We start from the raw sequence: 15,013 nt of genomic DNA, 5'->3' as shown, positions 1-15,013 counted from the left end.
GCAAAATTATTTACTTTTTGGAAGAAAAGTTACAACTTGACTACAGGCAGCACAGCTGAAAGTCACTGCTCCTTATATGCAGCAAACCAGCATCTGTGAGATTTTCTTAAATGCTTAAGATACATGTAGACAGTGAGAAATACATCTGTGGCTGAATGAGCTGGTTTGTATTACAAACTGGAAAAAAACCACATGCAATCCTGTATTTCAGACACAGGAGCACCCTGGGAAATTGAAATCTCTATATTGACCTGTACTTTTTCCCTCCCATAGTGGGTGGGACAGCGTGTTCACGTCTCTGTTTCTTTTTTTTTTTACTATATCACCCAGATCCACGGAATTAGCCAGCTCCTCTGAAGGCAAACACCCATTATCAAGCTCTCACAGCCACCTGCTCTCCAGCAATGCCTCCAGACTTTGACACCAACATGAAGTTCAAGTTCTCGATTCTGGCGCTTCTTCTGGAAGTGATTGTCATTGTTTTGTTTGGGATATTTGTGGATTATGACTCAGATCCTTCTAAAGACTTATACCCACGTAAGTATTTCTGTCTAAGATCTCTGACCTATTTAGAAGCTGAAATTTCTTTAAACTGATCCTTAGCAAGATTTCTGAATAACCTATGAGACCTACTGATAAAGCTGGAAAAGAAAGTTGTGTTTTGGGGCAAACACATTTTTCTGAGGTGTGAAAGCAGCAGGCTTCAAAGACAAATCCAAACTGAGCAGATACAAAATTCTGCAAGCACCTCAATGCTGAGAAGTTTACTTTTCTGGGAGAGAAGAACCTGAGAAATAATTCTGGTGTTTGCACAGCAGGTTAAGACTTGGAGAATTGTGTATTGCTTTGAAAGAGTCCGGCATTTTCCAGAGACAGATGGGGGTGTTTCTTGCCAGACCTTCTATCCTGATTAATGTATTAAATGATTAAAATTAATAGAATGTTTCATTGCAACCATCTAGGTTTGGAAAAGGTGACTTATGAGAACATGGAAATTGAGCTGCATATGCATCATTGCTATAAAAAGTTTGTGAAACCTGGACTCCAAAAAGGGTATAGTTTTGGTGACAATGTGGATAAGCCCCTGCTATCTTCCAAAGCAGTGGCAACATTAGGCAGTAATGGTTTAGCCTGAAAATTCTTCTCTTGATTCATTGCTCTGGAAATACTTGGTGAAGATCAGAAAAAGCTCCTGGCCTGAGAAGTACTTACTCACTTCTCTCGTGCAAAGACTATTGTGAATTAACAGAAAACAAAGTTTGCAGAGCTGCAAACTGTGTTTTCCTGGTGGTATTGAAGGTTTGTTGTTCAGTTTTTTGGCTCTGAGGCCTCAATGACTTGTAGCCATGATTGCAATGTGCTTGATGAGGATCACAGAGTACAGAACTCAATGCCTGCAGGTAGCACCTGTATAATTTTGAATGTAATTTTGTAATTTTGAACCCTCTTTTTTCTCTCATCCTAACTGTCCTTTCAGTGGCTGTTACAGGGGCATGTGAAATCAGATTGGAGTAATCGTGTGTTTTGTATTCTCACAGACAACTTCGTCTGGGTGAGAGAACAGCACATGAGAGTATTATTCAGCTCCAGATGCAAGTCTGCTGATGGACATCAGGGACTAATTACTCACATTTAGGTTAGCTTCACTGAGATGTGGCAGTGTCCCTGAGATGTGGTACCTTGGGCTGTGCCAGAGCCCACTCTCCATGACAGTTTGGCCATGCCAATGATGTTCATAGAGCCAAAGGAAAGTTTGGATTGAAAGGGATCTTAAAAAACACTTCATTCCAACCTCCTGCCATGGGTAGGGACACTTCCCACTATCCCAGATTGCTCCAAGCCCCATCCAACCTGGCCTTGGACACTTCCAGGGATGGGACAGCCACAGCTTCTCTGGGCAACATCTGCCAGGGCCTCCCCACCCTTACAGAGAAGAATTTCTTCCTAATACCCAATGTAATTCTCTCCTCTTTTAATTTAAAACTGTTCCCTCTTGTCCTATCTTTATCTGCCCATTTAAGAAGCCACTCTCCCACTTTTTCATAAGCCCCTTCAAGTACTAGAATTTGCTTTAAGGTCTCCCCAGAGCCTTCTCTTCTCCAGGCTGAACAAATGCTGCTCTCTTAGCTGGTGTCATATTAAACTATCCCAGTTGTATTAAACTATCCAATTCCTAAATTAAGCCTAGACAGTGTATTGGGAATTACTCTTGGTCCACTGTCACCCAGGAGGTGATTTTTGGCCTAGGCAGAATTATGCCCAAACCCACATGAATTATTTGACAGCACAGGTAATTAATTGTACTAATACAGATCTTCAAATGTAACTTACCCAGCTAGAGATCACCTATGCTTATTTCTTCATTAGTATCAGTGTCTAAAAAGTGTGGGAGGAATTTCCTGCTGTCTCCTATGCCTCCCTGTACAGGCAGTGTGTGCCTGTGTTATTCCTGCACACTTGTCCTTTGGCTGCCCACACCACTGACCTGTGAGCAGCCTTCAGGAATGGTTTGGGCTCCTGCAAACTGGCCCCTTGACCTTCTGGCTTTAGGAATAGCATGGATGAGGGGCTACTCTAAGGTGGGAACAGTGTTTTAGGAGAGAAGAACACATATTTCTTTTGGCCTGGCTGTTCAGATTACCAGTAGAGACATAAACCAAGCAAACACCACTGATGTCATATTGAATTTTCAGATGCTGGCCTCACAGAAGTCATTCCCAATAAAGACTGGGGAAAAAAGTAGATTTTCACAATACCTATATTTTTACTTTTAGGACCTCTTACTCTCAAATTTGCCTGTATAAAGTGCAAACAAAAGTATACTTTGCCTGAAGACTTAGCAGAAATTGAATGCTATGGTTGTAGAGGTGCATTAGAAAGTATCTTGAGCCAGGACTTCCCTTGAGTCCCTAAAATGATGGGTTCAAACTGCTTCCCATGCTATGCCTTAGGATGTTATCCCATCTGTACCTCAGAGATTTAGTTCTTTCATGCAGGAGGTAATTTATATTCTCAGGACTGCAGTGCAAGGCCTGATTTTGTATGCCTTAGACACCTCAGCACCATGAATTCAAGCTGTTTCAGTGGTTTTGGACAGAAGAAAAGTGAAAATAATAGTGGAGGATCAGCATAGCTTTGCACTCAGGTAAGGAGGGCTGAGCTGAGATCATTCCCAAAGCGTAGCTTTGCATTTTATCTATTTTTGGTGGATACAAGAACTGGCATGGCAAATTGGATGGACAATTTCAGGTGTGTTGTGCCACTGGAATGGGAGAACAAGGGGGTGGGATAGTTCTTAGAGCACTGCGAGAGGATTTCTCTTATACTGGCATCCTGTTTACATCATCCTGTGAGCATCCATGACCGCTGGCTTAGGAAAACTTATGCATCCCTCTTGTTCAGGGTTCTATGGTTTACAACTCTAGGCCAATCAAGATCAGTTCTAGAGTATGTCACAAGCACCTTTGTGTTGAGACTGACCACCTTGCAGGGGAGGTAATATGCTGGTCTTGGCCAGCCTTGCAGAATTCTGTGTGGTGGCTTTGTCCAGGATCTGCTGGAGTGCTTTTCCCAATCTTTATTTTCCTCTCTCCCAGAAGAGAGATGCTTTGTCAAACACAACTAGTTGTTGAAACAGTTCAGTTCAAATAATCTGTTTTCTTCATTGTTTAAAGTCACTCCCTACCTTCTCTTTAAAATCATGCACAAAAGATAGTTAAAGTTCAAGGTACAGGATAAACTAGAAGGATTTTGTCCTCAACACCCATGAATTCACCTAGTTTTAACCAGGACTTTAAACCATTTCTGTGAATAAGTCCAGACAGCTTTAAAATGTCCAGCCTGAAGAGGAAGCAAAAGGGTTGGAGGTTTGTGAACCACCTGCATTTCTATAGAATCTCAGAATTGGAAAGGACCTGAAAGTTTATCACCTAATCCCAAGCCAACCAACATGCTGTTTCTTAAATGCAAAGTAAAGGCTCTTACTGCTATTTCAGTGCTAGGGCAGGGCTGGAATATGACACTGCAAATATAAAAGAATTTATTAGGAATCCCCAGTAAATTCTTATACTTCTGGGCCCTCTTTTGGCCAAACCTGGTAATGCAAAACTGAGGAATACTTCAAGTAATGGGAATTGCAACTTCAAGCCAAATGTTACACTAACCAGATCATGTTTTTCATGCTTATAAGCATTCAACAGCAATTAAATACAAATTTTTAAAAACAGTATCTCTACACTGGAGGTTCTTACTAATAGTGAAATCAGAAAAAAAGTTGCAATAGAAAAAAGTTGCAATTAAAAAAATGTCCTGTAATTGGACTCAAACCTCTCTGGTTTAGAGTCAATTAAATCACATAAGGCCTTAAAGTAAAAAAATATTTTAAAATATAATGTATCCATGTTTTGGTGATAGACTCAGTTTGTATTAAAACCATAAATAAGAAAATTAAAGTAATAACTTTAAAAAGTAGAAAAAGAACTAACCATATTTTAACAAAGTTTATATTTCAAAAAACAACCAAATATTTGAAGAAAGACTAATAGTATGCTGATTAAATATATTAATTTTAAAGTTTAAACTTTGCCTTAAAAGTAACTTTTCTTTTATCCATGTGAAAAGATCAATGTCTCTGACAGTAATTTTTAGGGACCGCGATTCCCTTGCACTGGGACACCTAGCACTCACCCAAGCAAATCCCATGTACAATTTTGGAGTCAGTCAGAACACACTGGCTCTGACCACCTTGACTGGAAGAGGAACAAAATTTTTCTGTAAGGACATGAAGCTGTGATGAAGTTCCAGGTAGCTGCACAAAGAGAGGACAGTGCCAGACACAAGTAAATTTGCAAGTATAGAGATCCAGTGGCTTTCTATAATGATATAGGAATCAACACAATCAATAATCAGGTGTGGCATTCTCCAGACATTCTGTTTTCATTCTCATGAAGTGGGAAGAATGGATTACATGCATTACTGGAGTCTGGAACTCTTCTCTACTCAAGCTGCCTTTGTCCCCAGAATTTCACCCTTCTCAGTCACTCTTCAGTCTCTACATAGATGTGTTCTCCCTTCAGACTTTCAGGATGTCCATGTGATGATATTTGTTGGATTTGGTTTCCTGATGACCTTTCTGAAGAAATATGGATTCAGCAGTGTTGGTTTCAACATGCTCATTGCCGCCTTCGGTCTCCAGTGGGGAATCCTGATGCAAGGATTTTGGCATATGAAAAGTGGGAAAATTTCTGTTAACATTGAAAGGTATGTGTTAATTCAGAAAAATTGTCTTAATTCACAAAAATCCTTTAAGATACCAAGAGAAGCCATAAATTAAAACATCTATAAGGGTCAGCCTAAATTTAACCTAAATTTCATTAAGCCTTACTATCTACCTCTCTTCTATCCTTCTGCCCTTCACCTCTGAGGGGGCCACTCCTGGTGCACTGGCCCAAAGTTGGTGAAGAGATTTGGGGTGCTACCTTGTGTGTGGGAGGTGTGGGTCCTGTAGAGAGATTGCTCTGAATCTCTGAAGCTGTGGAAGCTGGAAGATCCCCAGCAGTAGCACAGCACATCCTGCACCCAGCAGGCATGGAAGGATCTGTCTTTCCATGACACATAGGGTCACAGAAGAAAGGCTGGAGCAGCATTTCTGTGCAGTCACAAGGTTTTCTCTTACTTCTCAAGGAATGATTTCCATGAGCATCATTCTCCAGCAGGGTCTGAACACCAATCACAGAATAAGAGACCTAGGGCAACGTCTCCAAGCGCATTTAATGCCCCTCCTCTTCACCTGTCCTGCCTCTACCAAGGTCTCAGAGTGTTTTCCACATCTGCAGTTGTGTTTTCTGAGACAACTTGTAAATGCTTTTGAAATTAACAGCATCCAAACATTACTGAGGGGAAAGTAGGAATGATACCATAGCTCCCTAATGCTTACAGGCAGGCACCTTTAGAGGGACCCACAGGTTAGAGCCACTCTGTGCTCTAAGTTTTTGATCAATTTCTGGTTTTATTTACCTTTGCCAATCCCCAAAACACATTAACGCTGGTCCTGCCTGACAGCTCATGCAAAGATGATGCACAGACAGGTGTGCAAGGCTTCCAGGATTACATAAACCATCTGACCGAAGACCTCTTTGTCATCTTTGAAGCCTAGGTGGGAATCAGGGCTGGAAATTGAGAGGCTGGAACATGTCTAGAGGGCAAAGGAGCTGGAGAAGAGTCTGGAGCACAGGTCTGAGGAGGAGCTGCTGAGAGAGCTGGGAAAGGGGCTTAGCCTGGAGAAAAGGATGCTCAGGGGGGATATTCAGGCTCTGCACAGCTCCTGACAGGAGGGGACAGCCAGGTGGGGTCAGGCTCTTCTCCCTCTGCACAAATGAGTGACAGGACAAGAAGAAATGGCCTTAAGTGACAAAAAGAAATCACACCAAGGGAGGTTTTGTTGGATATTGGGAAAAATCTCTTCACAGAAAGGGTGTTCAGGCATTGGAACAAGCTGCCCAGGGAAGCTGTGGAGTCATCAGCCCTAGAAGTGTTTTTAAAAACCTGCAGATGGGGCACTGAGGGGCATGGTTTAGTGGCGGACTTGTCGGTGAAGGGTAAAATGGTCATAGAAACCTTTTCTAATCTAAATGATTCTGTGATTGGACTCAATAGTCCTAGAGACCTTTTCCAGTCTAAATTATTCTGTGACTCTGTGACATCCCTGTACATCCCCATACACTTCTCATCTGCCTTTCCATCATAATTCCAACCAGCTAAGCACATATATGGTGTAAGCAGAGGAAAACCTTCTACACTTACTTTTTACTAGCTGGTAAGATCCTTACAAATCCATCTGGAAAGGTTTGATTTAATTTTTATCCATGGAGATGAACTTGAAAACTTTTTACCTGAAGAGTTAAAGCTCTATAATTTTAATGATATCATTTTAATGGCATGTTGGATATTAAACAGCTTTTAAACAGATTTTCTTTTATTTTTCTGGTTTGAGTTTTTGTTTCATTTTTCTTACCTTCAGCATGATAAATGCAGACTTCAGTACAGCAACTGCTTTGATTTCATTTGGAGCACTCCTGGGGAAAACAAGTCCCATTCAGATGCTGATCCTGACTCTGCTGGAGATCGCCATGTTTGCATGCAATGAACACCTAGTTACCAAAGTATTCAAGGTACAACTATTTAGCAATCATTGTTTTCTCTTTATAACAAATCCTTTCACTTTTTAATATTTCCAGTTTGCTTAGTCTAGGCTCTGATTTCTACCACAGAATTAAACCATAAGTCCTCCAGACTTCTCGTTCATCAGACCCTTGTCTTTATGCTGTTTAAAGTCTCTGGCATTATTCTGGGTCCCTCTTACAGGCCACAGATGTTGGAGCTTCGATGACTATCCATGCTTTTGGAGCTTATTTTGGTTTGGCTGCAGCTTTCGTCTTGTACCGTCCTGGTCTGACAAACAAACATGACAATGATGAATCCACCTATCACTCAGACATGTTTGCCATGATTGGTAAGTGAAGGAATATCAAAAGCTAATCAGCTGTTCATCCCTCCCCCATCCCTATTTTTTTCTGATTACCTAATATTATGCTACATTAACTTTCCTAAGTACACTTCTGGAGTACACTTCCTTTTACTCTCATGCATGCACCATATTTTCAGTGGCATACATATTTTTACAGTTTTTCCTTGCTTCCCAGGATGGAAAGATCAAATAAAATATGTGTTTTCAATGTGCATTAGTGGTGATTTCCTTTCTGTTAAATCTTGTACTTTTCAGCAGTATTTCCAAAGAAATTGTCCATAATTGGTCAAACCACCACAATAATTAACGGATTGAGTTGTGCCTGTCATGGTAATGAATGTCAGAAACCATATATCTATCTGCCCAAGAGCACTGTCCATAGACCAATTCAGCAGCTAAAACTTTCAGCTGTATTGATAGATGATAAAAGATTTGCATGTGAATTGTGTTTCCCGTGCCTCCTGCTCTGGCTGGGGTTTCACAGTGCTGGTGAGCTCTGACAGTGAGAGGGGCATGACAAGGGGTCATTAAAGCCTTCCAGTAAGACTTGAAAAGAGACCTTGTGTCAAAATCCCAGCTGCCAGTGTCAGAAAAGCTTCTGCATATTCTATTATTTCTTCCAGAATTTTGGCTATTCCATGTTTCTCATTAATTGTCGTCCTCATTTCTTTGTAGCTCTGATGTATTTGCCCCTGTGACTAAACAGTTTTTGCTTTTTTTTGACTTCTATTCATGCAGGTACCCTGTTCCTTTGGCTTTTTTGGCCCAGTTTTAACTCTGCCATTGCAGAAGCCCAGGTTACAGCCATTATCAACACGTACTACTCCTTGGCTGCCTGTACCATCGTAACATTCGCCCTCTCCAGCTTGGTGGATAAAAGAGGCAAATTCAGTATGGTAAGAATCACACCACAACCCTTGTTAAATCGAGTCAGCCCTCTGCAATAAGGATGAATAGGCAGATTCCCAGTGTTCATCTATCTGTCCAGGCTATCTGGAGCCTTTCCCCATACTATGGCCAGAATTAGAGGTATTATACTTGTAAAACCTATAAAGTCTGATGAGAAGTGGCTGAGAGAGCTGGGGGGGCTCAGGAAGGATTCTCTCACTCACTACAACTCCCTGAGGAAGCAAGGTTCAACCAGGTGGGGCTTGGTCTCTTCTTCAAATACCAATGACAGCATGAGAGGAAACAGCCTCAAGTTGCATCAGGGCAGATTTAGACTGGATATTAGGAGAAATTTCTTCACAGAAAGGGTTGGAAAGCAGTGTGGTGGACTGGGAACATGTTGGTTGTATTGGTTTGATGGTTGGATTTATTAACCTCAAAGGTGTCTTCCAGCCTTAATGATTCTGTGATGATTCTCTCTCATTCACAGAACCTGCTGGACCATAGAGACATTTGGTCAGTGGTCAGGTGGACTTTTGAATCTTATTCCAAAGCTCCTACTTGAGTTTCCTTATTACAACAGACAAAAAATAGGTCTCTCAAGGAAATGAGCCATTCCCTGGAAATCTCAGTGCATCTCCACTGTGGTGGTGTTCTCAGGGGTCCCAGGATGAGAGAAGAGATGAGAATCTTGACTCCATGTTTCAGAAGGCTGATTTATTATTTCATTATATATATTATATTAAAAGAAAATTATATATTAAAACTATACTAAAAGAATAGAAGAAAGGATTTCATCAGAAGGCTAACAAGGAAAGGAATGGAATGATAATAAAATCTTGTGACTGAGCAGACAGTCCAAGACAGCTGGACTGGGATTGGCCATTAATTAGAAACAACCACATGAGACCAATCACAGATCCACCTGTCACATTCCACAGCAGCAGATAATCAATGTTTACATTTTGTTTCTGAGGCCTCTCAACTTCTCAGGAGAAAAATCCTAGTAAAAGAGTTTTTCATGAAATATGTCCATGACACTCCACAACAGACAAAACCAAATCAGCTTCTGTCCCCTTGCCCTATAAATCCAGCTCAGTGTGCACCCACCCCTTTCCAGCAGCTGTTATTTGTCTGAGCCCAGCATGTGCAAGAGAACCTTGAGAGGCTCTCAGCCCTAAAACAAGCCACTGCTCCTCCTGTGCCACCTCTGCCTTGCTCTGTGTCCCCTCTGCAGGTTCTCATTCAAAATGCCACCCTGGCAGGAGGAGTAGCAGTGGGTACCTGTGCTGACCTGGAAATCCACCCTTTCTCTGCCATGTTCATTGGGGTCATTGCTGGAATTGTCTCTGTCCTTGGGTTCCAGTTCCTGACTGTAAGTATTGGGGACCCAGCTCTGCTCCCATTTTTTATTTCTCTTTGGCATTCCTGGAGCTCCTTTGGTTTGCTACAAAGGGAGCATAGATACAGTAAATCCAGATAATGGTAACTTTTATTAATTATTTGATTCTCATACTTCTGCTCTTTCTTTTGCATACCATCCAGAGATCATGGAAAACCATAAACTCACTATAAACTTCCTATTTCCTCTCGTTTCAGCCTGTGATGGCATCCAAGTTGAGAATTCAAGACACTTGTGGAGTTCATAACTTACATGGTTTACCTGGAATTCTGGGGGGTATTGCTGGCATCGTAGTGACTGCGATAAAACCAGAAACTAAGTGAGTTATAGAGAGAAGAGAGAAAAGATTTTTGATTTTTGAAGGTCTATTATAATTTGCTACCTAATTTGGATTACAATTTTTCTTCATAAATGCATCATTGATTTGTTGTCAGGCATTATATTCTCATTTAATTTGGGTTCTTCTTGATCTCCTGCCTTTAACACGCTGTTTAAATGCCAAGCTTGTTACAGACTAAAAGCTCAAATAAAAATAAATCAATTAAAACATCAAAAGGAACAGCACACTGAACCATTCAAACATAGAAAAACCTTTATTATGACTCTACAATTGCACTGTTGGTATTTGTAAGATTTAAAAAAAAAGGCAAAATGGCTTTTTTCCACTATCTCCTAAGACTCTAAAAAGATAAAATGCTGGTTGTTTTGACAAAAGGGAGTATTCTCTAATGGCTTACAGGACATTAATAACCTTCTCAAAGAACTTGTTTTCAACTGTAGCCTAAAAGAAAGTTAAATTAAAGTCATGAGTTCCTTCCAGTACACAGCAATGGCAGAATTTGTTGGACTCGATGTTCTTGGAGATCTTTTCCAACCATAAAGATTCTAGGATATTTTCCTATCAATCACCTTGTCCAGCATGCAGCAAGTACAAGTTGTAAGACTGATCATCAGTCTCAAAATGTAACAATTTTTTGATGGGCAATGGTTTTGTTTTTTACTCTTTTCAGGAATGGTCACGTGCTGACTCCTGTCATGCAGGCTGCTGCCCTGGGAAGTACACTTGCAATTGCAATTGTGGGAGGAGCACTCACAGGTCAGTGTGATGCTTATAGTGACTAAAAATATATATTAATTTAGAGGTTTCTCCATGGAGAACTTGAATGTACCAACAATTTTGTGTGAATAATAAAAAAATTGAAATAATGGGCCCTAATGTCAGAAAATCAAATATGGAAAAACATTTTTCCAATGTTTTTGTCTTCAAATTAAGTTCAGGTTTGTCAGGAAGAATTTCTTCTCTGAAAGGGTGGTCAGGCATAGGAAGGGGCTTCCCTGGGAGGTGGTGGAGTCCCCATCCCTGGAAGTGTCCAATGAGTTACTGGATGTGGCACTCAGGACTCTGGTCTGGTTGACAAGATGGTGTTTGGTCTAGGATTGGACCTGATGATCTTGGAGGCTTTTTCCAACCTAAATGTTTCTGTGATTCTGTGATTCTGTATATCTCACTGTAAACATGCTCCAAAGATACTGAGTTTTATACGTATTGGAATAATAAGGTGTTGTTCTAGAAGGAATTCTTCTCCAGATTCGGACACTTCAAATTCTGAACAGAAACTAGTCTGAGATCAAGACCTACTCAATGAGGTGTCACACGTTTCCATGTGTTTGTGAAAACTTCCAAACAAACAAACAAAAAATCAGCTTAAACAGAAAATTTTGGTCTGAAATCTGGTCAATTAAAAACAAGCTCTTATTTATGCCCTTATTTATGTTTGTATGAAGAAATAAGCATCACCTCTCACAATAATAATTGATCTGATATCCCCAGGATGGTTGAGCATTTCTGTAGATGAGGAAATCAGTCAGAAAACTTAGCTGGATGTCTAGGGCACATCTGAGGGACATTAATTTGGTAATTTTCTTCAGTTTTTAAACCTCTGGTTTTCCTGCAGGTGCTATTCTAAAGATCCCTTTCTTGGGACAAGTATCTGACCAGAACTGCTTTGATGACTCTGCTTATTGGGAGGTAAGACACAACTCCTTTTATTTTCATTATATTGGAGGATGTACAGCCTCTGCAGCCCCACTCTCCTGGGCTTTGTGGTTTGAACACATGAGTCAGAAAGGTTGCCTGTTCAAAGTTCAAAAATTCAAAATCCTGCTCTACCTCAGGCTGTGAATTTATCAAGGCCAGGCCACCTTCAGGATAATTTTTGGTCTTCTTAGGTAATCATGCCTTTTTCATTGGACTCACCTTGAACAAAAAGCAGAAAGATTGATATCAGCAAATTGATATCACAGTGGAGCCCTTTATCTGTCTTTTAAATGCTCACTGTATCAGGTATATTCTTCCTTATCAGAGACTGATGACATATTCTTAATTTAGGCAATCTGAACTTTATCATTTTATGCCAGGACAAACCCAAAAAGGCAAGAGAAGAATATATAATATACATACCTTGTAATTAAAATGTGAAGTTAAAGGAAATTTTATTCTTTTTTTTTCAAAAATTAAATTCCTTCATCTATGAAGAGAACTCTGAGTTCATCCCTCAGTATACAGAATTGATCGCTCATGTCAGGCTGTGTAAATGTTAATAAAAAGACATATATTATATACAAATAGAATTACATTCTCAGCACATTTTAGTCTTCTTTTATGGCAAAAGCAAATCTATATATCCTTAACTGAGCTCTTCTTTGTTTTTCATGGCAGGTTCCAGAGGAGGAGACAGTGCCTGAAATTCACTCCAGCCACCGTGATGAGCACAGCAGATTTGAAGCTGCCATGTAGAAAAATAATTAATCTGCAATATTTATCCTAATTATGCTCTTTTCTGTTTCCAATGCTAAGAAACAACATCCAAGTATTATCCCAACCACACCAGGTTTTCAAGAAAAGGCTGAAGATATGTATATTTTTGTAAAAGAAAACAAGTTTGATTTTAGATTACTTAGTCATTATGCCAAGGTCAGGTGAATAAATTAAGTCCTTCTAATATATTTGTTCATCAGAAAAAGGCACCACAAATTTCTCTTTAAAATTATCTATATTTTATCTTTTGTTGTCACTGACAACAATATAGCTGTTGTAATAAATTTTGAGTTTCAAGATTGTTACAGGACAATATATTTGATTGAGAGATTTCTGAGTTACATACTTCAACTGAATAGGGGTAATCAAAAAGAAATTAATTTATATTTTTTATATGGATTTGAAAAACCTTTTCACCAGAGTACCCCAGCTTAAATTTTTGAGAGAGTGTGTTTTTAAATTTTTGAGAGAGAGTTTGTCCTGTTTTCTGATGGAGGACCAAACATGCTGTATTTTGAAGCTTGATTATGACAGGAAGCAAGACGTTGAAATAATTCTTATGGCAAAGAACGGAATACAGTGATTGATAAGGTAATATAAGTATCAAGATTCATTGTTAATATGTTTATCAAAAGGGAAAAGAAAGTGAAATTGTAAAAAAATCATTATTGTCATAGATCTATTTATTTATTGTCATAGATTTAGTTAGTTTCAAGGACATAATAAGGGAACTGAGTAGGAGCTATGAAAACCAAGTGATTGCATAATAGGTCTTATTCTATTCAACAGTAATAAGTGGATTGTAGCAATGTTAATTGTGGTATTCACATGCCCTCTGAACAGAGAGAAGCTGTGAGACAAGCAGAGAAGAAGGAAAACACAATTCTTATCTCACTTGCTGTGCCTCTTTTGTGCTAAAATAGAATGCAATGTGGAGATTGTTTACCCAAAGTGAGGATGTTTTGTTCCCTGGGCCTATCAGGGCCAAGAAATGTGTGTGTGTGTCAGACTGTCATGGGAGAGAGAATCAGAGATGAATGCAGTGTGAGCAGTTGTGAGCAGTTATGAGCAAGAGTGAATGCACGGCAGATTCAGTTTAGATGAAGTGTACATAGTACAGTATAATAAAGCAATTCCTTAGCCCTCTGATGATGGAGTTAGAGGCATCATTCTCTCACCCCCTCATCGGAGTCACCTTTGATTTACAATAGTTAATGGCAAGAAATACAGCCTGGACTAATGCCAGCTCCAGAAAAACATGAATTGTTTGGAACTGAATGGAAAGAAATTATGTTCAACCTGCAGAAGCCTCGGCAGAGAGCTTCCATGGGGCAAGTCACTGACTCTGAAGTCACTTTCTTCTAAAAGAAGTGAAAGCAAAAAGAAGAAAACTGAAGCTAAATTGAGGGAAATTAACTTCATCAGAGAAGTGATGACAGTGGCTGCTCAGTCTGGAGACAAAAATTGAGGCAGCTGAAGGAATTCCATGAAGTGCCTTTGTGCATGGGATAATCCATTGAGAGACAATGGATGGGAAGTGGAACTCAAGCAGCAGGAACACAGTGCCTCAATCCATCATTCATGGAAAGCTACTGCTGATGTCTGAATAACAAGCCAAAGAGGGTGAACTTTCAACCTTTTTTTTTAATACTAGGATCTTATTTCAAGTCTTACTTATCAAACTTAAGGGGAAAACTCCTCTCATATAAAATAGCACATACATTTTAATTTCTGCTGATGTATTTTTCCTTGAAAATCTTTAGAAAGATATATGTAGGGCTGTCCCATATGTTATACCTGCTGTATACTGCTACATGTCAGATTTCTATCCATGAATAAAAATACATTTGTTGTATCACACTCTAGTTCAGATAAGCTCTTTTGCAAATGTTCAATGACTGACTCTCTTATACCTTGTTGGCTGTAAGATGACCTTTATCCTCTCAAAGCTGTCACACATTCATTTTGTAAAAATTGGGGAAGCATTTAACAATGTAAATATTGCATTTGTAAAAATTTTAGAAGTATTTTGCGCTTAATTTATGAAATGTTGAAGTGCTTAACTCTGAACAGCCTGTAAAAATCTTATCTTCAAAACCTTAGATTCCTGCTTGGGAATCTTTCATTCACCTTAAAGCAGGTGAGGTGATTTCACTAGTTTTGAATGTTGACCACACAGGAATGCCAGAGTGAGGAAGCATCACCCACTGGCAGTAAATTAATAATTTGAATTTTAGTAATTAATAATTTGAATTTTAGTAATTAATAATTTGAATTATGGAATCCTTAAGGTTGGAAGATACTTCCAAGATCATCAAGTCCATCCTTGGATGGATTATCATCATGGCCAGTAAACCACATTGTGAATGTCATGTCTACT

At 39.5% G+C, this 15,013-nt stretch overlaps 1 protein-coding gene across 1 annotated transcript; it reads left to right on the top strand.

The window, feature by feature from the left end:
* The first annotated feature begins 359 nt into the window (after positions 1-359).
* On the top strand, positions 360-14,491 carry RHAG (Rh associated glycoprotein). Its single transcript, XM_064707119.1, has 10 exons — positions 360-537; positions 5,076-5,259; positions 7,019-7,169; positions 7,363-7,510; positions 8,264-8,421; positions 9,651-9,788; positions 10,013-10,134; positions 10,826-10,911; positions 11,771-11,844; positions 12,535-14,491. The coding sequence occupies exons 1-10, from the start codon at positions 405-407 to the stop codon at positions 12,610-12,612; spliced, it is 1,272 nt and encodes a 423-aa protein (XP_064563189.1). The 5' UTR covers positions 360-404; the 3' UTR covers positions 12,613-14,491.
* Positions 14,492-15,013: the final 522 nt, after the last annotated feature.

Source organism: Zonotrichia leucophrys, chromosome 3 (genome assembly GCF_028769735.1).
Source record: "Zonotrichia leucophrys gambelii isolate GWCS_2022_RI chromosome 3, RI_Zleu_2.0, whole genome shotgun sequence".
Lineage (NCBI taxonomy): Eukaryota > Metazoa > Chordata > Aves > Passeriformes > Passerellidae > Zonotrichia > Zonotrichia leucophrys.
Note: the sequence above shows the minus strand (reverse complement) of the source record. Positions and strands in the feature narration are given on the sequence as shown.